The following is a 22528-nucleotide window of genomic DNA, read 5'->3' as shown; positions in this document are numbered from 1 at the left end:
CAGGACCTATATTAAAGCTTCCCAATTGAATCTGAACTTCAGACAAATTCTTTACAAACTACTAACATCAATTTCTATGGTTTCAATTAATTGTCTATTGAATATGACATGGATGGGCCCTGAGCCTTTATTCATCAGTTACTTATAGCATATTTGTAGTCTGATGAAGTTTAGCTGCCAAATGCACATTCCTGCAAAGTTCTGTTAAATCTATATAAAATAATGCCATAGCAGGTTGTTAGATCCAAGTCTTAACTTCATCCTTATAATATTGATGAATACGGACTATGCGGGTATTTTGTGTATTTTCTATTCAGTTGTGTGCAAATTTGATATGCTACAAATATTTCTTATTTTAAAACTAACAAATAATACTTCTCTTAAATTCTTTCACCTTTATTCTACATCTTATTTTGAGCCTTGAAACAAAATACTCTATTCTGATGTATTAATAGTTTTTAAATGGTTATGTCAGGTTACTGCAAACAATTGATTTTTTGTCGTATTGTGCACTGGATTAGTTTATTTTACATTCTTAGTTTAAACATTTTATACCAAGCTGGTTTATCCAGATGGTTGTCATAAAAAAAAACTTTCAAAACAGATAAAAAGTGTATGAAATGAGAAAAAAATCATTTATCTTTCCAGCTTTTTACTAGTTTAAAACAGCTAGAGTCATTCTGCTTTTGATAGCATTTTACTAACAGATCAAAGTGTTTTCTAAATTTTGAGGGGAAAAAAAAGAAATCTAAAATCATGTCCCTTTAAACTTGAAGTATAAGTCATGTATGTTCAGTATACGTACATTTATTTATCAAATATTTATAACTACAGAACAAAGAAACAAAGAATGGATTGTTTTCATTAAAACACAGACTTATAAAATGGTTATTGAAGAAATGATTGATTTTGTTTTGTTATATTTGTAGTACATTATATTTTATTTAAAGTCAAACCGGTCTGTATAAAATTAAAATCTATACAAGATACATAGTAGACCGCTTTTGTTTCGTTCTACACTTGAAGTGAATTTAATACCTGCATATTTGAAAATTTGAAAATACCCATACTGTTAAAGTGTCGATTTTTCAATTCAAACTTACTTATTTAGCATCCAGTGCAGAGAAAATTCTCTCAACTTGGGTTAACTATACGCTCAGTCAGTCACCTACTGGGTTTCGTACCAGTACTCGCGCTTTGAACCGCCGTAAATACAACTGAGCCCGCGACCTCCAGATGAAGAGTCCGCCTAAACCAATGCGTCCCCTCCATTGTGAGATTGTTTATAACTTCTGTTGAGGCATTTTCTCTTCATAACAATAGGAATCAACGGACATAGAAAACATCTCATTTCTTTTCTAAATCGTTTTCTTTTTCTTCGAACGTATTATTTGCTAAGGAAGCCTAGCATATGTCAATTCATGCGGACGTTTCTTTATTTAATTACCCGTAAAAGAAGTTACTAAAGTTAATGTGATAGTAGTGCAAATAAATATAAACACACTTATTATATTTCTTTACTGATATATAAACATATCTATCGTTGCGACAATAATTTGTCAGTAAATAAAAGGTTCATACTTGTATTTTCTTGATTATAGTCTGTCCCACCTAATAGTCCAGTAAAATGGTGTAAAAATACTTCAGAAAATGGGAAAAGCACAAAACTTGGTACATAACTACTTTAGGGCAAAACACAAAAAATGAGCATGAGACCCACTCCAAAAAAATCCAATATGGCCGAAAAATCCATACATGTATATATTTTCAGAAATACCTAATATTATCTATAAAACTTCTATAGACACTTACAGTCATCAGTATCATAAGCTAAAATCACCTGTTTGAATAAATTCAAACATATTATATTAACAAAAATACCGCTCTTCCAACAAAAATGAAAAAAAAAGTTGTCTCCCTTGGACAAAATTTGCTATTAAGCAGAAGAAAAATCAGAATGCATTTATGTGAGTCAAAATTAAGTATATAATGGTAACTTGCATATCGAGAATGATAAAATGGCAACAGTCCTGTGCAGCTTTACAACAATTGTAAATTATTATAAATACATTCGAACTTCATTAACTGGAACCCGTCATATTCGAGTTATCGGTAGTTTAAATGATCGAATAATATTATAAAGGAATTTGGTTGGGACCTGACGATAGGTTTAAGTGAAGGATGGTTTTCGAATTATCGGAATTAGAGCGAACGAAATTTGTCTGTAGTTTGTATTAGTGAATATATGACATGTGTTTCACCTTGTCATTAGTTTTCGCGACTCAGAATTTGCTAGTGTTGCTATATTTATTTCAGTTTATTTACACTATGAGAACTAATGACACTTAAGTAAAACTATATTTCATTATCTATGTTTGTGCGATAGAACAAAAAAACATGTGAACATCCCTGGCCTGTCAGACCAACATGATTTCTTTGGGAAAAAGTCATTGCCGTTTGATCGGCGTAATCAAATTTACATTTGCATGTTCCTGTAATGTTCTGCTAACGAAGATCACACTGCGTCCTGAAAAGTTTGACGCAGTGGGGACGGGGGTCAAACTCAAAAAATCAAAAAATGTGCATTTCTAAAATTCATACTGCGCCCCTTACAACATATTTGCCAAGTTCTCACAGCGTCTAACACGTTCACACTAATTTTCTTACCACGCACATTTTCACGTCCAATGCGTTCTTTCTACATTCTAGCATGACCAGTCAGATTGCACATCTCGCTTACCATGCTTTAACCATGCGCTTATCACCTTTTCACTGCGTTCGTCGGCTACTTATAAATACTACGCCACCAGCCTCTTTTTCATTCCTTTTGCAAGTTATATTGTGTCCACATCTACACTCAACAACATCTAAATACAATATACGACAAGCACCCCCACCATCCCCTCGAAGAAATCAGAGCTGTCTTATAGAGAGGCCGTGGTGGAAAAAGCAATGGCAGCGTGAAGGGCATACGAAGGTCCAGAAGTCCACTTCAAGCTGCCAGTGCTGCTGAATGAGTCCATGATTATATGGTAATTCCTGATGATGTGGGATCATACCCATTGCTGGTTGAAAATGAAGTGATGGGGAATTGGATCAAGTATTCATACTCGATTCTCAGAATCTGAAACTGACAAAGTGAGAACCTGCTGCAAACGTGACATAGACATGTTAAGCACCGAAAGAACGTATTGATAACCTAATGCGGTATTCTAAAACTTGTCATGGACGTAGCATGGTCATAGCACACAAGCGTAGATAAGTCGTAGTGGGAACTCCATTTACGTAGCAAGAACGCAATGACAACCCAGTGACAGCACAATGAGCACGCCATACAGTCTTTCCCATCCGCACCATGCTTGTACTTTGTCATACCAGGTTTTAGTTACATCCTTACTGCGTCCTTATTAAGACTTAGTTTTTCCTGCTTCCTGATTCGACTACGTCCTCACTACTTTTGTTTTGAACATGTCTAAAGTTCGACCGCGTCCTCCACACTCGTGGAGACCATAAGTCATGTTCTTATCGGTGTCTACTGTATTCCTTCTACATTGTACATGTTCTTACTGCGTCCTGCCAGTTTTAAGGACGTAGTGGGAACGTGGCTGAGTGTGATGAGGGTATAAATTAGGAGCAGAATCTATCATTTCTACAAAACAAGAAATATCTTTAAAAAGATGGGCGGCGAATTGTATTAAGACAAGAAGTTTATGAGGTTTTCATATCATTTGTGTTATTCTATCATCTATCTAACATTTTGAAAATAGCAAAACTAAACACAACACTTAAACAATTTAAATGGTTCACTTTTGATTTTTCACAAAGGTCTCATAACGGTGCAATATTGTTTCGTCTTTTTTCTATGTCGAATAATTACAGCAGTGGTCTTGAAGTCACTTCTCTTCCTAGAAGACATTAATCGATCGGCTAATCACACCCTCATTCATGTGATACACAGACCGTATTCAGCTCTCCCTGTAAATTGATACATATTGGTATTTGAACAGGTTTCTATTAAATTTATTAAACTTGCTTATCATTTTAGATATATCAATATTCTTGCTAAATATACTGAGCGAAGCGTAGCTTTAAAACAGCGTCATTAAACACTCCTTGTCTGACATTTCACTTAGCGTTGCACAATCAGGAGAGTGAAAAACAAAAACAATCTTTAAAAAAAGATTGTCGGCTAATCGTAGTAAGACAAGAAGTATATGATGTTTACAAATCGTGTCATTCTATCATCTATCTATCATTTTGCAAATAGCAAACCAAACACCACACTTTACAACAATTTAAATGGTTCTCTTTAAACTGTTCACAAAGGTTTCCTAGATGTGCAATTTTGTTTCGTTTATTCTACGACAAAGGCACTTCCCTACATAGAAGACTCTAATCATACCCTTATTCATGTGATACGCAGACCGTATTCAGCTCTTTCTGTAAATTGATATTATAAGATTCTTTCACTGGTTGTAGGTGCAGATGGGAATATCCGGCCTCGAGGGTAACTGTTTAGGCGGTAACGAGGCTCCTTGCCGAGTTACCGCCTAAACAGTTACCCGAGAGCCGGATATTTCCATCTGCACCTAAAACCAGTGACAGAATCTTTTTCTTGCATACCGAATTCAAGAAATAATAATAAAAATAAAATCAATCGAACGGCTTTCTTTTTAGAACTATTTCATATGGCAGTGTATTTAAACAAAGCGCGGGAAACCAACGTCCGTAAACAGGAAAGACGTCATGACGTTTCAAAATAAATAACAATGTTTAGTTCCGGTTTTGTTTTATCAGTTGCAGCGTAACGTTATGAATTTTTGATAAAATAACATGATTTGGATCGAGAAATATACTATCAGGAACCAATAGGAACTGTCAAGGTATTGAATTTTTATTCCGTTTTTTAAATAAAATATATATTACTACATAAATCTTCTACATATATGTAGTTCGTAATACATCATTTACAGCACAAGAGTCATCTTGCACCCCGGGGTCACACTGGCCATAGCTTTATCAGATCAAGTGGTTCCAACGTTGTTTGAGCGGTGAGTTTTACGCAGAACAGATGGTGAAATATGGCCGATTATATAAATTTCCGGTCTTGTACGTATGATTTAAAGGACTTTATACCTGTTATACATCCAATTGAATGAAAACGATGGGTGCACCTGGAGCGCAAATGTCTCAGTTTCTTACCACATGTGTCCATTTAGCTGAGATTTGTGCCATTTATTCAAACACTTATGTACAGTCCAGAAAGGGGAAGGAAAATTTTGTCAGTTTTCCACAATATCGCATCATATATAGTGCTTATCGGGAACAAGTAGTTATTTAAACACTTCTTATCTATAGGGCTACCTCTTAAAACAAAGCATGTGTATTTTCATAGAATTATTCGGGTTTGTTTCAGAAAAATCGGCCGAAAACCTAACGCAACGCAGTTTCGAGTAGGCCGCTACGCAACGCAAACAAGTGGATACCGTTCTTTGTCTCACTTGCAAAGGCTTATCCGTCATAAAAAGTCATTAGAATCTCATATAATGTAACTTTAGAACGTTCTATGTCATTATAATGATCCCGCCATTTCCAATGTATTGCACTTTTTCATTTTTTATGTTCGCTTTCTACTGGACATATATTTTTGCGGACATTGTCAAAAACCCAAACTTTAAGCAAAGTGAATACCAAATATCAATATCATCAGATATTAATTAGCCAAAACATAAGAACCAGTTAACTGATGTAAACCCCATCACGTATGGTATTGAACAGCGTACAAAAACAATCACAAGTGGGTTAACTCTTTAAATCAGTATAGTTGCATTTCGTTCATATTTACTCTCTTGAAATAATGCATTGCTATTTCATTACTGATATACTGTGCATCTAAGCTGTTCGTACAAAATAAATAAAATCTGATCCATGGCAAGATGTACTGATCAATTGTCTGTACATATTTTCACTCACATGTCTGATGCAGCGTTCATCTATTTTCAGAGAGATGAATCGCGGAGAAACAAGAACGTTGAAAATGACGAGAGAGAAAAAAACTTGTCGTCCATGAAACAAAAATGTCAAAATAAGTTTGTATGTTTGTCTTTCAAAATGAAAACAAACGGACTAGCACGTATTGAGCTCACAATATACTGTCTAAAGGTTAGGGTGGACAGTGGACTAATATCTGATATAAGGAACAGCCCGGTAAAAATGTGACATCAGACTAATCGAAGCCGAGATAGAATCATACAATAGTTAAATTTGTGTTTTATTAGCATGCATGTTATATCTGTATCTTAAAATATTTGAGGGGGGAGCAATTTTTATACTTTGTCCACACCGGCACCGACGTCTATGGAACAATCTGCTCATTTTTCTTCTCTCCAGCTACCGATTCCAATATAAGGCAGTTGCAGTTTGTGCGCGAAGTTACTACGTCATTAGACTGTACTAACAATATTATAATTTCCATTCTTATTACACGCATCGCATAATAGTGTAACTACATTATTTTTTGATATATGTGATGCCGCAAGTAAACTGCCTTCTGAAGTAAAACTGTGTTAAATTGCGGCTATTTATATATCGTCATCTACATCATTTTACGTAACTATATTTTATCTGTAGAACATTATCACTTTGTGAACTGTGGATACGTAAATACTTTCTCTGTAAAACATTATCACTCAGTAAGCTGTAAGTCGTAAGTTCTTACATTACATGACTGTTGTAATTGTATTGGCTATAAATGTGTATTTTGTCATTTTATGCCAAATAAAGTATATATTATGTTATGTTATGTTATGTTATGTTATATAAACACTTAATTTCCACGCACAATTTCGAGTTCACATGTTTTCATTGCATAGCGAAAACGCACTTTGTTAATTAACAAAAACAACAGACACACAAACCATGATAATGCTGGATTTTCTTTATAATTCCAACATATTCATACCCCTATTAAGACAAGAGAAAAGATATATAGAGTATAAACCAAGATTATGCAAACCAGTAGCACCAAATTCAAAATAAAATTAAGTTTAATTTTAGTTCTCGTAATGGTCGCTAATAAATAAACGGGAAAATTAGTGTGCATCCGGAATATACCACGTGGAGTGTCACTTGAAAAACGGATTTGCACATTGGTAACCAAATCATTCACCAGTATCATCTTTTCGTATAGGTTAGTGTTTATTAATGTGTATTTACAAAGTGTAATCAGCTACGAGCGGCGCAGCCGCGAGGCTGATTAAGTTTTGTAAATGCACATTAATAAACACTAACCTATTTAGTGTTTGAAATTATTTTTTGTTTTTGGATGACGTCAGAGCAAATAAAATCAATAACACACCTCTTGTCCCTTCTGTACACATGACTAACCTGATTAATAAATGACTGCTAGTTAATGCTGATTTACTAAAATAAATTTGCTGAACATTTGAAAAGTACTGCAATGCCATTGGACAAAAAATAATTTCAAACACTAATTAGTTTTGATGAATAACTAGAAAGTAAAAACTCAATTTTTTACCTGGTTTATCTGATGTGATAGATAATTAACTGGGTATGTTTTTACTGAATGGCTTAAAAAAATCTGTAGAGAATGTTCCAACGTTTTCGTCGATGCTGGAAAAACTCTTCTTGCACCCGACGTGTAAGATGACTCATGAATGAAAAAAATGCTACGTTAGTAAAGCATAGTACATTAAAGAGACACATTCATTTTATTCTTTATTCCTTTAGGTTATCTGAAGAATAAGACATACAAAACAGGAATAAATCACTGGTTGTAGGTATGGATCGCAATATCCGACACTCTCGGGTAATTGTTTTGAGTAAACATTTCAGAACATAGATACAATCTAAACAGTTACCCACAAGCTTGGTATTTCCATCTGCACCTACGATCAGTGAAATGATCTAATAATCTGACATCAAGTAGAAACATCATACCAAAGAAATTGATAACCCGTTCGGTAATTTATAGAACAGGTTTTTCTTTATTATCTCAAATTAACAAACTTGTGGGCACATGAAAATGTTCCAGATAATGCCATACTCAATACTAGTTGAACGAAAAACTTGATTTCAATTGTTAGTACAGTCACATGAAATTCAGTGTACATTAATGGTAAATATGATGTTTACGTAGATCATGGACGACATTTTATATAAGAGATAGGACCCGGCAAGTAAGACAGAGAACGGTATCCACTTGTTTGCGTTGCGTAGCGGCCCACTCGAAACTGCGTTGCGTTAGGTTTTCGGCCGATTTTTCTGAAACAAACTCGAATAATTCTATGAAAATAAATATGCCTTGTTTTAAGACGTAGCCCTATAGATAAGAAGTTTTTAAATAATTACTTGTTCCCGATAAGCACTATATATGATGCGATATTGTGGAAAACTGACAAAAATTTCTTTCCCTCGCTGGACTGTACATAAGTGTTTGAATAAATGGCACAAACCTCAGCTAAATGGACACATGTGCTAAGAAACGGAGACATTTGCGCTCCAGGTGCACCCATCGTTTTCATACTATTCGATATATAACGGGTAGAAATTCCTTTAAATAATACTTACAAGACCGGAAATTTATACAATCGGCCATATTTCACCATCTGTTCTGCGTAAAACTCACCGCTCAAACAACGTTGGAACCACTTGATCTGATAAAGCTATGGCCAGTGTGGGGGTGTAAGATGGATTTTTCCAGCACCGGTAAAGATACCGGAAATCCCCGTCTGGTATGCAAGAAATGTTGGTATTTGAACAGGTTTTTATCATATTTATTAAATTTACTTATCATTTTTTAGATATATCAATATTCTTGCTAAATATGCTGAGCGAAACTTAGCTTTAAAACTGTGAACAGCGTCATTTAGCATATTAAATGCTTTGTCTACATTTCACCCAGCGTAGCGCAATCAGCAGAGTGAAACAAATAGACACTCTCGTCCAGTCAGGCAGAGTGTTGCATAAATCGTTCATTTTGATAAATTATCTATAATGCGTTATCGAGTAGTCTGATTTGCAAACTGAAATCACGTGGCATGGTCACAAATTCGTTCTTAGTACGGCATTTGCCGAAAAGTGTACACTAATATCTATTTCTGGGCATGTTTACTGACATTAAATACATTAGATAAGGACATATTAAATGTGAGTACTTGAGGATTTATTTAATGAGCACATATATTCGAAACACAAATTTAATACCAATTTACTTGTTTTTAGACAACAGATATTATCTATTGACCATTTGTAAGGCTATGCCACTGCCAGTTAAGCAGTCCAATGTAAGAATAACATTATCTTGTCAAAGAAAACTAACTAGTACGGCTCGCGCTTACCGGTGAATCAAGCTTTTAAATGCATTTTTATACACCTTCCTACAAACAAACTGTTCATTTAATATTTCTGTGCTATAGATGGAGGCTTTCGATATTTTTCTTTACATAAAAAAGTAGCTGATCAACCATCTGTTCACACAAAGATTAGGGTTATAGTGTGCATTCCTGCATCGTCTGCTACACCTCTTGAACATACTAAAAAAGGTTGCCCATTAGGTCGGGCACATATGGGGGTTCTGTCACATTCCTAAAATTCCAAATCAAGATAAATAAGGCTTACCAGAGGTATCTTTGATAAATTGGAACCTTTCTGGTAGTTTTTTTCAAGTGCATTTGCAACCTAGATAAAGGCTGTCGAGGAAGATGTAATTTGTCAAAAGTGCTGAAATGCTCTGCACTGCCTTATACAAGTTAACTAAGGTTGTCGACAATCTGCTTGTGTGTACTGACAAGAGTATCTGACATGTACCTTATTTCAGATTTCAGCTCACTGTGCAGAGTAACATATTTCACAGAATATTCAGCCTTACTCTTCTTTGTAACACAGTTAACATTACATAATCAATGATTAAGTAATCAATATATTATGCAGATATTGTGACTGCGGTAGCATAATAAGGAAAGTTGTTTCATTTGATCCTGCTAGCCCGTCCCTATAATCTATTCTTGCATTTCGAAGTCCCAAACCGAAAGGGATAGTTGTCGTACTTGGTGTCATAGGAACTACAATTTAATATAGAAACTAAGTTAATTGATCTTCAGATTCTCCATATTACTTACCATCTATAAACAAGGTTTCATAAAGAAGTCTTTAGAATTTGCACTTTTGAAGTTATTTAAGAATCCTCCATTTGGAAATGATGGACGGACACACAGACGGACAAAACGATGTACAAAAGGAGAAAATAACATAATAAGCATGTTTTCAATTTTTCCTCCTATCTATGTACAATTTTTCAAGAAACAATCTCTCCTAGTTTTGAAGAAATGCAGAATGACACTTTGTGTCATATTCCTGCACTTTCTGTTGCCATAGCAACAACATTTGTTGCCATAGGAACAAATTTAAATGACATTGGCATTTTCCACATTGCCATCTATCCATGTACCACATATCATGAAAAAATCTGCTGTAGTTTTAAAGTTATTGCAGTTTCCCACTTTGCATGGCTGACGTATTGACATGCATATGGGGGAAACCCATAAGCCCCCTCTGGCTAAACACTGATGGGGGAATAACAACAATGTTTCCATATGCTGCTGTGGAGGGATTGCAAGTAAAATAATATAAATTGCATAAAAATTTTAGTAAAAACAAAACATCCTTTAAAATATGAAAAAAACAACAACAAAAAAACAACACAATGATAATATTAAACTGAGTTTTAAAGGCTAGATTTTAGCCGTAACCATGGAAACAGAAAGAAATTAACATCATTTGAATTGTTATTTTTGCATTTGATGCAAATTTATGATTTATTTTATCATAAACATTTATATTTGATGCATTTTGGGGATGAATGTAAATAAAATGACCTTTCATTAGAATCTTGTAACGTAAAATATTAAGTTTCGGCGGCCATTTTGGAAAATACGCCACCGTATCGGCCATTTTGACAGATATCAAATGGGTCCCATGAAAAAAATGTTTTTTATGCTTTAATAAAAAGCTGTGCCAATTTTGGTGCTTTTCCCATTTTCTGAAGTATTTTGGCATTTTCTGTTACGAATTGATCGGACTATAATTTTGGACCTCCGATAATTTATTTATACTGTATATAAAATTGTCAAAAATGACATCGTTAATACCAGACGGTTAATATCTCTAGGCACCTTCTTCATTTTTTTGAAAAAAATGTAAAATGAAGTTAAAAATCAAGATTTTATGTTTTTCCCCATAGACTTGCATTGTAAAATGACGCGACGTCTATTTCAAGATGGCGGCGTTCATACAAACGTCATTTTGGGGTTTGCTCACAGTTAGCGACGTCAAATATTTTTATTGTTGTATAACAGAAATGGAAAATTAAAACAAACTCTGTCCAAAACTTGTAGTATTTTCTTGTACGGAAGACCCTGAATTAACATTTTACTTCAAATTTATTCAAAGTTATTTCCGTTTCAGGTTTTCAGTTTTTTTTCTGAAAATGTGTTTGTACTTACTCGTTCGCATTGACGTAAAATAAATACATGTCTCAAGTCAAGTGCGTATCATTGTTTCAGCCGTTCTATTCAATAGAGGTGGGGACAGCGGAGATGCGCGCAACCCATTTAACTCATTTTCATTATTGGTTACTGTTGTTTATAATCGTATCAAAGGTTCGGATGATAAACGTCTGCTAAAATGTTGTTTTTTAATAGCATGAATACATGTTTGTGTACTGACTTGTGCTCACTATTTTTTGTGACCGTTCGATCAAGGTAAAACATTATTCCTCAATGCAATTAATGATTTAAAATATACATATTTCAATTTGAGACAACCGCCTATATAACGGACTACGTTAAACAAATTAATAATTGCCTTTATTCTTTATAACATAATACCAGTTTTTCAATTCCATCCTCGCGTCTTTATTTCTCATGCTCGACCGTTCGGTGAAATCCAAAGTGGCATGTTAAAACATTTTTGTGCTATTGATAGGCAGGGTAGACCTATAGACAAAATAAAAATATGAGCCGCGCCATGAGAAATCCAACATATTGCATTTGCGACCAGCATCCGCGCAATCTGGTCAACTTCCTACTGCAATTAGAGAGACCGTTAGCGAACAGCATGGATCCTGACTAGATTGCGCGGATGCTGGTCGCAAATGCACCATGTTGGTTTTCTCATGGCGCGGCTCATATGACCTTTTGAAGGGGTATTTTGTTCTTCAGCTAGATAAAAGAAGCATGTTCAAGCGCCTATGCTCTTGATCGCTCGAGATATTTAGTGACGTCATATCTATATTGTCTGACATAATTGGAATTTAGCGTTTGAAAAGTTATTGTGTCATGCCATGGCGAGCTTGTTAAATGTGTAGAAGGCTATATTCTAAGGAGGCTGAAGCAGTTGACGTCTTTGTATCGTACAGGTTCTTCCTGGATTATGCATTTGGAAAATACTGTGATTAAAGATATTGTTTCAAATGCATAGTTCAGTTATTTGCCTGAAATTCTTCGAAAGACTGCCGCACATTGACTGGATCAATTTTCGGATGATGGATTGGATGTATGAAGATGAAACTTTGAAATTTGTGCATTGAACTGGACATCGTTTGGAAGGATTTAAGGATAAATCGAATAATGATTAAAGGAATTTATAACTGAATACATTACTTAATGGCCGGATTCTTTCGTGCAAAGTAAGTTCTTTTTCTATTTTTCATTTTTACATTTTTCAAAATTTTGTTTGTAGATCTACTGTATACTAGATCTAAATTGTAAATTCTATTTCAAACCCATTCTGTTTCTTACGGGAGGAAAAATAGCTAAGTGTAAAAAGTAAGTGTGAAACATCCCCACGGAATAACACGTGAAATTTCCCGAAAATCTCCAAAATAGAGAATATTTGGCAATGGCGACCAGAAATAAACAACAGTGAATTCCCATAGAGAAAATGAAATTTAGTCGCACGGGAAAACCAGACGATTGTTTAAAAAATCCTTGAAATTCTCGAGGGTGACTTTTTTTTATTAACAAAAACATGTTTTATGTTCTTTGATCCCGTTTCATTTCTTCATATCAGCCCAAAGTTGAGGTCCAAAATTAGGTGGGACAGACTATAGTTACTGTTGTTACTGACTCGCAATGACAATCGGCAAATGACGTATTCTCCGTATGCGAATTCGGCATTCTCCGGAAAGTCATGTGCGCGTGGAGCTATAGTTACGTACGAAGAATGCCGAATTGTGTATCGAGAATACGCAATCACACACGGAAATTACCAAGTGTTGTATTTGTATAAAGGGTGTGACTGCGATTCTGCAAATGACCTTCTTTTAAATTTATATTTAACCTTTAACCTGCTAGATTTCTTAAATGGACTAGTCCGTCATTCAATTTGGGCAATACAATTTATTTTTCGAATGTACAGGCTGATTTTAGTCTGCACTGGTCGCAAAGCCACCAGCAGGCTAAAGATGCAGAAAAGACATTGACATTTGTCCATAAAAGTGATGCTTTTCAAAATTATCAAGATACGCTAAACACTTAAATCATCTACTTTGCCATTTATTGCCGTCAAAATAAAACTATACTTAAACACGGAATGTGCATCTTTAAATTTTGTAACAACTTACAAAATGCTTAAAACGGCTAATCGTTAAGCTGGGTGAAGTTTGCTAAATTTAAATATATTAACGACGTGTACACAAAGGATGACGATAAACAATGAAAGTTTTATGAGAGGCTTAGGTTTCAAGCGGCTATAAATTATATGTAATTAATAAGTCAACATGTTTAAACAGCATTTTGAACAAGATTGTACTCTAAAGTGACATAAATTCACCTACAAATAAGCTGGATCATAAAAGTGATGGATAAGTCAAATACATAGAAAATCTTAAGATTTTGTGCGGGGATAAATCAGGTGAAGGTAAATTTGAAAAGCGTTTATTTTTCAAATGCATTAAAAACCACAATTTCTTAAAATTGATTGAAACATGTAGCATCTAAAGAGCTTTTGTCTTTAAATGTTATATGCTGGTGTTGTTGTTGTTGTTTATTGGTAGTAGTATTTTTGGTCATGGTGTTAATTTTTTCAGCTTGTGCTGGGGAAAGTATTCTTAGATTAAATATAACTTTATCAGGTGCGTCTTTTCTCTTTCGTTTTTTTTTCTTTTTCTAAGAGGAAGACCGGTTGAACGAAAATATTTCATAATCATTTGACAAAAATGTCTTTCTTTTATTTTTCATTTGTAATGTTAACATTTATACGTATATTATTTCATTTTCTATATATTTTAAAGCGTTCAAACAGTATAACATCAGAAAACTTTTTTTTCTACAGTATTGAATATGAATACTGTGAAATCACGTAAGTTTGTTGGCATGTTATTTCGTTGCGATATAAATTCGTGGATTTCAAATTTTAAAGATGAAATAAATGCAAACTTTTTCTATTCGTCGGTTTTAATTTTGTCGATCTATGCAACGGTGAAAATCCATGTAAATTAATCTCAGACGAAATAATGATGATTTTACAGTTTCACTTTCTTTGCAGATGCCTACTTCAAGCCAGTCTCTAATCCTTCAGACGACGAATGGTCAGTTGCCACCTTTCTTTGGACGCCGGCCTTGGAAACCAGAACTCCCCCCTGGCCCAGAATGGACGGCATCCGAATATCCAATGTCCACTGTTCAAATTAAACACAATTACACAGGAAGTGAAACTAAACGATATAAATCTAACAGAAAACCACAATCTTTAAGAAGAGCGGGCTCAGCACCAGATCTGTCTTACAAAGCTGATTTTTCTACCCTACCCCAGCTTCTCAAAATTAGGGGTTTGCATGGAACAGTAAGGTATGATACAGAAACAAAATACGTTAGCTGGAAAATAAACTCCATTGGACCATTCTATGATCGTATGAACGCTAGGAGACACCTTACAGTTGCAAATGCCTCTACGTCTGGAACTCTGAGGTATTTCCATGCAGATCGAGCTGGACATTCTATGTATAACCGAGATGTTGATGTACCAATGGAATATGCTTATCGTCCAGAGTTCAGAAAACAGGTACAATTTCGTGATCCGGTTACATTTAATAAGGAATCGCAACCTAAAATGGAGAATAGCATAAAAGATGGTATTTTCATGTCTATCGAAGAAACAGAAGGGGGAATGCGAATGTTTAGAACAAACCTGGAAAAAGCTGACTATTTCAAGCTTATTCAAGTAAAGAACCAGTCAGATGAGATAAATGGCGGTGAGGGGATCGAACTGCCTTTATTTCGTCTTGAACAGTGCCGCCCAACAGAGGTTGGTTGCTTCCGGTTAGCACCGACTGAATCAAGAGAAGTTGGTGATTACAAATTGGTTCCGCCCCCAGGTTACTTAGCAGACGACTTTAGACTGGTACATTCATCCGCAATTCAAGGCGCGTTTGTTTTGTTGCAGTCGGATACGGTGAATCCTGGTCAGTATCGACCGGTGTTGCGGAACAAAAATGCGTCCGGCGAGTTCCGTATGGTTCAAGCTAAGGTACAACAAACATCGCATGATCAAAGCAAGATGGATGTAATCGTGCCAAGGGAAGCTTGGGGAGAAGACAATTTTTACCTGGAACAAAGTGGGTATGAATACAATTCTGTTAATAGTCTTCAACATAAAATGAACATAGAAAAGACTGGTGAAAATCGATATAATTATTTTGATGACGTCAGGGACCAAAACGCTGCTATCGAAAATGAATACACGCTGCCAGATATAAGTCTTTATGAGTCGCATGACAAAGGTGTGCTTCATCATCAACCCCAGACTACATACAACACAAGTCGAGACAACACATTCGATAACGACTTTAAGGCATTTAACCAGCACTTGGATGAATTTAACCAAAGGTACATGGAAACTTTGCGTCAAGGCTCGTCTCGTGAATACAAAAGGCCCGTTCATCTTGGTTTTCGGAACGCCAACAGCGACTGTGAAGACGAGATAAAGACGGCTAAAGGTCGGGGAGCTAGCTCTAAACTTTTAGGCAGCGACTGGAAGACGCATAATTTTGATCAATGGAGCAGAACTACAAATATTTCTAATGTTGAAATGTTGTCGTCTGCTAATGTCGGCATTACTCGGTAAGTTGTATGTAAGCTCACTCAGATATCAAAGGTTATTAATACTCCATCCAATTTCGATAAAAAAAAAAGTCTATCAGATCTGAAACTCTCATAAGAACATAAGAATCTTTCACTGGCTGAAGGTGCAGGTGGAAATATCTGGCTCGAGGGTAACTGTTCAGGCGGAAACGAGGCATTGTCAGATATTTCCATCTGCATCTTCAGCCAATAATGTGCTGGGTATATAATAGAAAAAAAGTAAAAGAAATGCTTTTCTTTTAAGCACTATTTTATAGTAGCGTATGAATTTACGGATTCATTCATAAATTACAGTAGTCGTGAGGGTGTAAGACGAGTTTTCCCAGGGCCGGCAAATACACGCGAAAATCCTGTCTGGCATGCAAAAACGTACGTCGAAACCTGGCTAAGTTAAAGGCGCTCTGTTTGCACACATTACAAAATAGGCTTCTTTGGATTTAATAATTGATTAGGATGATACTGGATTTCAGAATAACAAAACGGTCAATTACGCTTATGTTGTGTACTATTTAACTTGCTTTGAGAGCCTTGTAAAACTAGAAAAGAGGTAACATGGCAATAACTTTCGTCCCTAATTTTTTTCAAAACTTTAAGTACCGGTAATATGGAAGATGTCCTGATTATAAATGCTTATTGCGAACTGCGAAACAATAAATGTCAAATGCGTATTTCAAAAAGATTATTCAAATAAATACATCAATGGCCTTCGTTAAACAACTTTGTCTCTTTTTTCCAAAACAGCTTCGGTCCCATGTTCTCGTGACTGTTAGAACATGCACTGATTGCTTCTAATCAGACCAGTAGAACATTAAAAGTTTTCAGCTAATTAAAGTACATGTACCATTCATTAGTTTAAAATATACAGAGGTTTAACATACAAAGTTAAAAGAATTTGACGATGCAATTATTTCATTGGCAGTAAGCATTAGCTATTTGTCATTTAGCGTTCTGTATATGGCAAATAGCGTTTGGTATGCACTATGTACTTGGCATTTAGCGTAAATTTATCGGCATTTAGCATATAAATTTGGCATTTAGCAGTCAGCATGGCGCGCCGGTTTTCCATGGAAGGCCGGTGCGCTATGATGATTGCCAAATGCTAAATGATAAATACAAATGTAGTTAATGTAAAATGCTATTTGCCAAATGCTGACTGTCAAATATTGATTTTAATGATAACTGTTAATTGAGAAATGCGAAACAATAAATGCCAAATGCTTATTGCTAAGTGCTTATAAAAATGAACTGAATTTTTATAGGTTATTAGATTTGTATCTACAAATATGCACGAGTTCTGCCGCGGCTTTAGGAGCGCAATATTATTCCGCGTAAGAACGAGTGCATATTTCTCGATACAATTTAATAATCTTTTTATTACATACGCATCTACGCTTAAAATTATTACATGAATGATTCAAATTTGTTATTAAGCCTTTGTAAAATTACAAATATGGAAAAACATTGACGTTTTTGGTCCCATTGAAACTAAACGGAGTTTTTAAGTGAGTATGTAATAAATCAGTTTATAAATGCATCATTTAAATTGTCATTCACCTTTGTTACATATTAACTTCGTCTATTTTAAAAACGTTTTTCTAAGCGGATACAGTTTCGGTCCTATGTTCTTATGGCCGGTAGAGCATATCATTGTTTCAAGGTTTCAAGTCAGACTGGTAGAGTATTATCTGTCTTAAATACTTAAGAGTTACATAGATTCATAAAGTTAAAGACTTTGACGATTAGCACTCGTCATTTAGCAGTAAGCATTAGCTATGTAACATTAAGCATTTGGCATTTAGCATGATGTTTTTGGCATAAAGCATTTGGTATGTAGCATTAAACATTAAGTAAGTGACATTTAGCATTAAATAATTGACATTTAGCATTAAGTAATTGACAATTAGCAATAAATATTTGGCATTTGGCAATTAGCATGGTGTACCGGCCTTCAATTGTTTTACGCCATTACGTACGGCGCAAAATAGTACAAATTCACGTACAAAAGTTATTTAAACAGAGAAGCTTCTGATGAAACTTTTATGTCAACTTTGGGGTGTGGGAAATATTCGCGGTCACTTTATACTTGTAAAATATTTCGTGATCTAAGTTTTGCTCATATCTGCGTGTTCATACTACAGATCTTTTCAAATACTTTCCAGGACCGGATGAGTTGAACTCGTCAGTATGAACTCTCATTCGCATGATATGATCCTATCTTATTCATTTGGTCATCATCCTTTTTACAGGAATGTCCAGAAGATGCCGCCAATAAACGTAGAGCAGAGGGATACTTTCCAAGAAAAAGAGTCTCTACTGGATGAAGTAAAATTTAAAGCAAACTACAAGCTATGGAAGAAGAAAAAAGTTACGACGTTGCGCATGCGCAAAGAACTTCCGCCTAGTGACCCAAAAGCCGTCTGCATCCGCTTTGGTGATACCGATTTATCACATGATGAATTAAAAGCTAAAATCGAAAAGGAAACGGGCCAGAAATTATTGAGCCTGCAATTCGATCCAGTGTCTGTTCATTCTATTGATCCAGAGGCCACCAGTCGATGGATCATAAGGTTTACTGAGGCTTCTGTATGTGAAAATATGGTCGAAAACGGCATTCGAATAAACGGAATAAAGTACCAGATCCGCAAATTTGATGACGTCATGAAGGAAGAGCACGAGGCTTACAAGTTGTATAAAATGATGAAGGAATACACTGACAGGAAGCCACTGAAGACTTCATCTTTACGAAAGGACATTCAGAAACCAAAAATAGTGAAAACCACACAAACACAGACACACAAGCAGGAAATTCAGGGATAATTTAGGGGTGACATCTAGCGTATAACTGACCCTCATACAGTAGTATTACCCGAAGCACAAAGTCTTATCGTAAAACAATGGTAACAAAATTGAAAATAATATCTTGGGTCTTAAAAAGTGTGTTTTTTTTTTCAAAATAACTTTGCCGTTAGAATAAGTTGAAAGCACTGCAGTTTAATTCAGTCCGCATTATTTTTTATCATCAGGTAATGCGGTTTTAATTTTAAATATTGGGATATTAGTTATGTATTCGATGATTCTAAAGGTATGTAGGGGTGGAAGAATATTTGTAGTAACTTTCAACGGTATATTAAGTTAGTGTAATTTCTGGCATGTATGTTTCCCTGTGTAAAATTGTATGAACATTTTATTTTTCCCTTGACAAAAGTTTTAAATTAAGATATTCTAAAAGCCTTTTTATAAGCCATAAAACAATTAAAGCCAAAATTGAAACTTTTTGATGCCCCAAATGACTGAAATTTACAGTGTTAAAAGGACTATCAAATTCGCTTTTTGACGACACGTTCTAAGGTTAAAAATGCCATTTTTTTTAAAGTTATTAAATTTAAAGTTAGGTTAAGGTGTAAGTTATGTTTGTAGCACACAAATACATGTATAGTAAATATGATATATGTAAATGTATGCATTACTTATATGTCTGTCGTAACTTTGTGCATATGTGGACGTTTGAAAGAATTTGTTGACTGATTTATAAACTTATACCATGTGTTTAATGATATTATATTACTTTGACTGCTTTTGTGGTTTAATTATACATAGTATTGAGAATGCTTTAATAGCGTCTCTCATCAAAAAAGATAGGTAAAATTGCAGTTTTTATGGAACAGCTTAGAAACTTCGGCAATTTTAGTACATGTGTATGACGGTAAAAACTTGAAGCTACGATGTTTTAAAGTCATTACGATGGTGAAAAGTCGAAAGTAGAATGGTGAAAAGTCGGGAGTACGATGTTGAAAAGTCACTACGATGGTAAAAGGTCGAAAGTACGATGGTAAAAGTCGAAAGTGCGATGATGATGGGTCGGAAGTACGATGGTGATGGGTCGGAAGTACGATGGTGAAAAGTCGAAAGTAAGATAGTGAAAAGTCATTACGATAGTGAAAAGTCGAAAGTAGAATTGTGAAAAGTCGGGATTACGATGTTGAAAAGTCACTACGATGGTAAAGAGTCGAAAGTACGATGGTAAAAGTCGAAAGTACGATGGTGATTGGTCGGACGTACGATGGTAAATATCGAAACTACAATGGAGAAATAAGGGAAAAAATTCTGAAGTTATGGAATGAAACGCGTACTGAATGGCTAGCCTGTCAATAGTCAAAATTATTTGCCCGAGGACCGAGTGCTAATAGTTCTGACAACTGACCATCAAGTTATTTAATACATGTATACTAGTAGCGGACTTGATGCACATTTTAATACTATTTAAGAGGCCAGAAGGGTGAAATATCATTCATTAAGGATAGAGCGATTTCGTCCAAGCAGTCTTTCTTATGGCGCCCATGTTCCAGAAAGTGCCGGCCTTAAATTTGAATAAATTCAGATCAAAGGTCATTTTGATATTGGACCCTTTGAACGTGAGAACGGAAAAGGTTGCTACGGGTTTAAATGTTGTTAAATCATCAAGGAGCTAAACTATGTAGCTAGCAATTAAAGATACTTTATTTTGACACTCTATTGTACATAGCGTCATCTTTATGGTAAATAAATTTTATTTTCATTCACTGTCTGCCTTTGTAACTGCCTGGATGTCACAAATTGACATACGGGCCTTATTGTATCTGTAGTGTAAATGCAGGTATTGCATCATCTTTTTGTAAATTTTTGAGTTATTGAGTTAAATGTCAGATTTCACGCATAAAATACCTCTAATGTTTTTCTGTATTTCATAACTTAAATTTCCATGTAAATTTCATTAAATTCGGTTCAGTAATAAGAAAGTTGATATTTTATAAACTTCAGTAATTCATGTTTTTATCCCCAAAACCACTATAACGGGCCTCAAATTGTCAATTTCAATCCGCGCCAAAGTAGTCAGCTTTCCCGGCTATATCGTGAATCCCGTGAAAATAAAAATAGTCGGAGTCCACGGCTTAGCCGTGAGTCCCATGAAATTTAGTTTTTGGCGGGACATTACCCTACAAATAGACTGGACTAGATATGCCTTGCGCACACCACATTCCGACATTAGACGAATCTATGTCAGACTAATTCTTCTTGCTAGAAATTTATGCTCGATCGAGGTAAGAAATTTATTTGTTAGATTTTTGTATGATTTTTGAATTACGATTTTTATTTGGTAAATTTTTGTTCATTCTGTATAATTCTGTAACATTTACTTTTTGACATGTGATTTTGGCTAGTTTCGGTATGTCAGGACTATTTATTAAATTTTTCAGACTTTGTAAATTATTTCGAAAGAGGAGTCTAAAATGTTTCGTTTTTATAAGCTGTAAGATTTGTACACTCTGTTTCAAAAACTTCTGTCAAACATTTCGTTGTTATGGAACGTCATTACTGCATTGTATTTTTATGTATAAATCTATGTTGCAAGTCTAGTACCATGTATGTAATATATTATTGTAATATGAAATTGTGTGCCAGTCTATAGCATATACATACAATGTCCGTTTTGTTGTATGGCATTAGATATTATATGGATACCAGCTATGATATAACGTTTGATTTACATTGAATTTTGTTAATTTGTAGTTGTAAATAATAGCTGCAGTTAATCATTTCCGTATCTATATTTTTCATCATAAACTTTTCATATCTTTTTCAACTTTAGTCTTTTAAGTAAGTAATTTTTGTAATAATAAGTGACGTATTTTAATCACGTGACGTCTGAACTTTGTAGCACATATATTTTGTATAAGTAGAACATATTATTTATGGGAGCCTACGGAGGTTTGGTGTACCCAAAGGAGCAGTTTTATGCCCCGACTTATTTGTTTTGCTATGGTGCTTACCATATGTTATATATTTTAGCTTCTTCCGCCAGACGATTTTACCTGGTGATGTCATAACCCGGAAGTACAATACCCGAGGTTCACTTGTCGTCACTCGCCTGGATGTGACTTTCCCAGCGCAGAGCTTTCGTCCCATGGTTGTGCCGTAAACCGCAAAGACGATGATTTTTGTTATCCTCTAAAGTCAGCTCAGGGATGCAATCACCTACCACTATAGGGAGCCAAAACGGAATCAACGTATTCAAGGTTTAAAGGGACTCGATTTGAAGATATGTTATATATTTTTTGTGCTACTTAAAAGTTCGCAATTATCTGAAAGATCTGTGCCACGTCACATTAAAATGGAACTGTCAGTGACAGAACTTTGTATCTAGAGATACTGAACTTTGATTTTTTTTTTCTTTCTTTCTTATAATCAGTTGCTTTTCTACATATCATTTATTCATTGTTAATACTCATTTTATGTAAATAAATTTGTAAATATTGTAAAGGGTGTTGATTTGTTCTGATAGTTATTGTCGCCGGTACGGCCAGTCTTGTCACACTGGAATATATTGTAAT

The 22528-nt window shown here is 34.9% G+C and overlaps 1 protein-coding gene across 1 annotated transcript; it reads left to right on the top strand.

Moving 5' to 3' along the window:
• Positions 1 to 13740: 13740 nt before the first annotated feature.
• Positions 13741 to 19735, top strand: LOC123552417 (uncharacterized). Its single transcript, XM_045342075.2, has 3 exons — positions 13741 to 13938; positions 14566 to 16139; positions 18407 to 19735. The coding sequence occupies exons 2-3, from the start codon at positions 14566 to 14568 to the stop codon at positions 18975 to 18977; spliced, it is 2145 nt and encodes a 714-aa protein (XP_045198010.2). The 5' UTR covers positions 13741 to 13938; the 3' UTR covers positions 18978 to 19735.
• Positions 19736 to 22528: the final 2793 nt, after the last annotated feature.

The sequence above is a fragment of the Mercenaria mercenaria genome, chromosome 4 (genome assembly GCF_021730395.1).
Source record: "Mercenaria mercenaria strain notata chromosome 4, MADL_Memer_1, whole genome shotgun sequence".
Classification (NCBI taxonomy): domain Eukaryota; kingdom Metazoa; phylum Mollusca; class Bivalvia; order Venerida; family Veneridae; genus Mercenaria; species Mercenaria mercenaria.
This window is presented reverse-complemented; position numbering and strand designations above follow the sequence as displayed.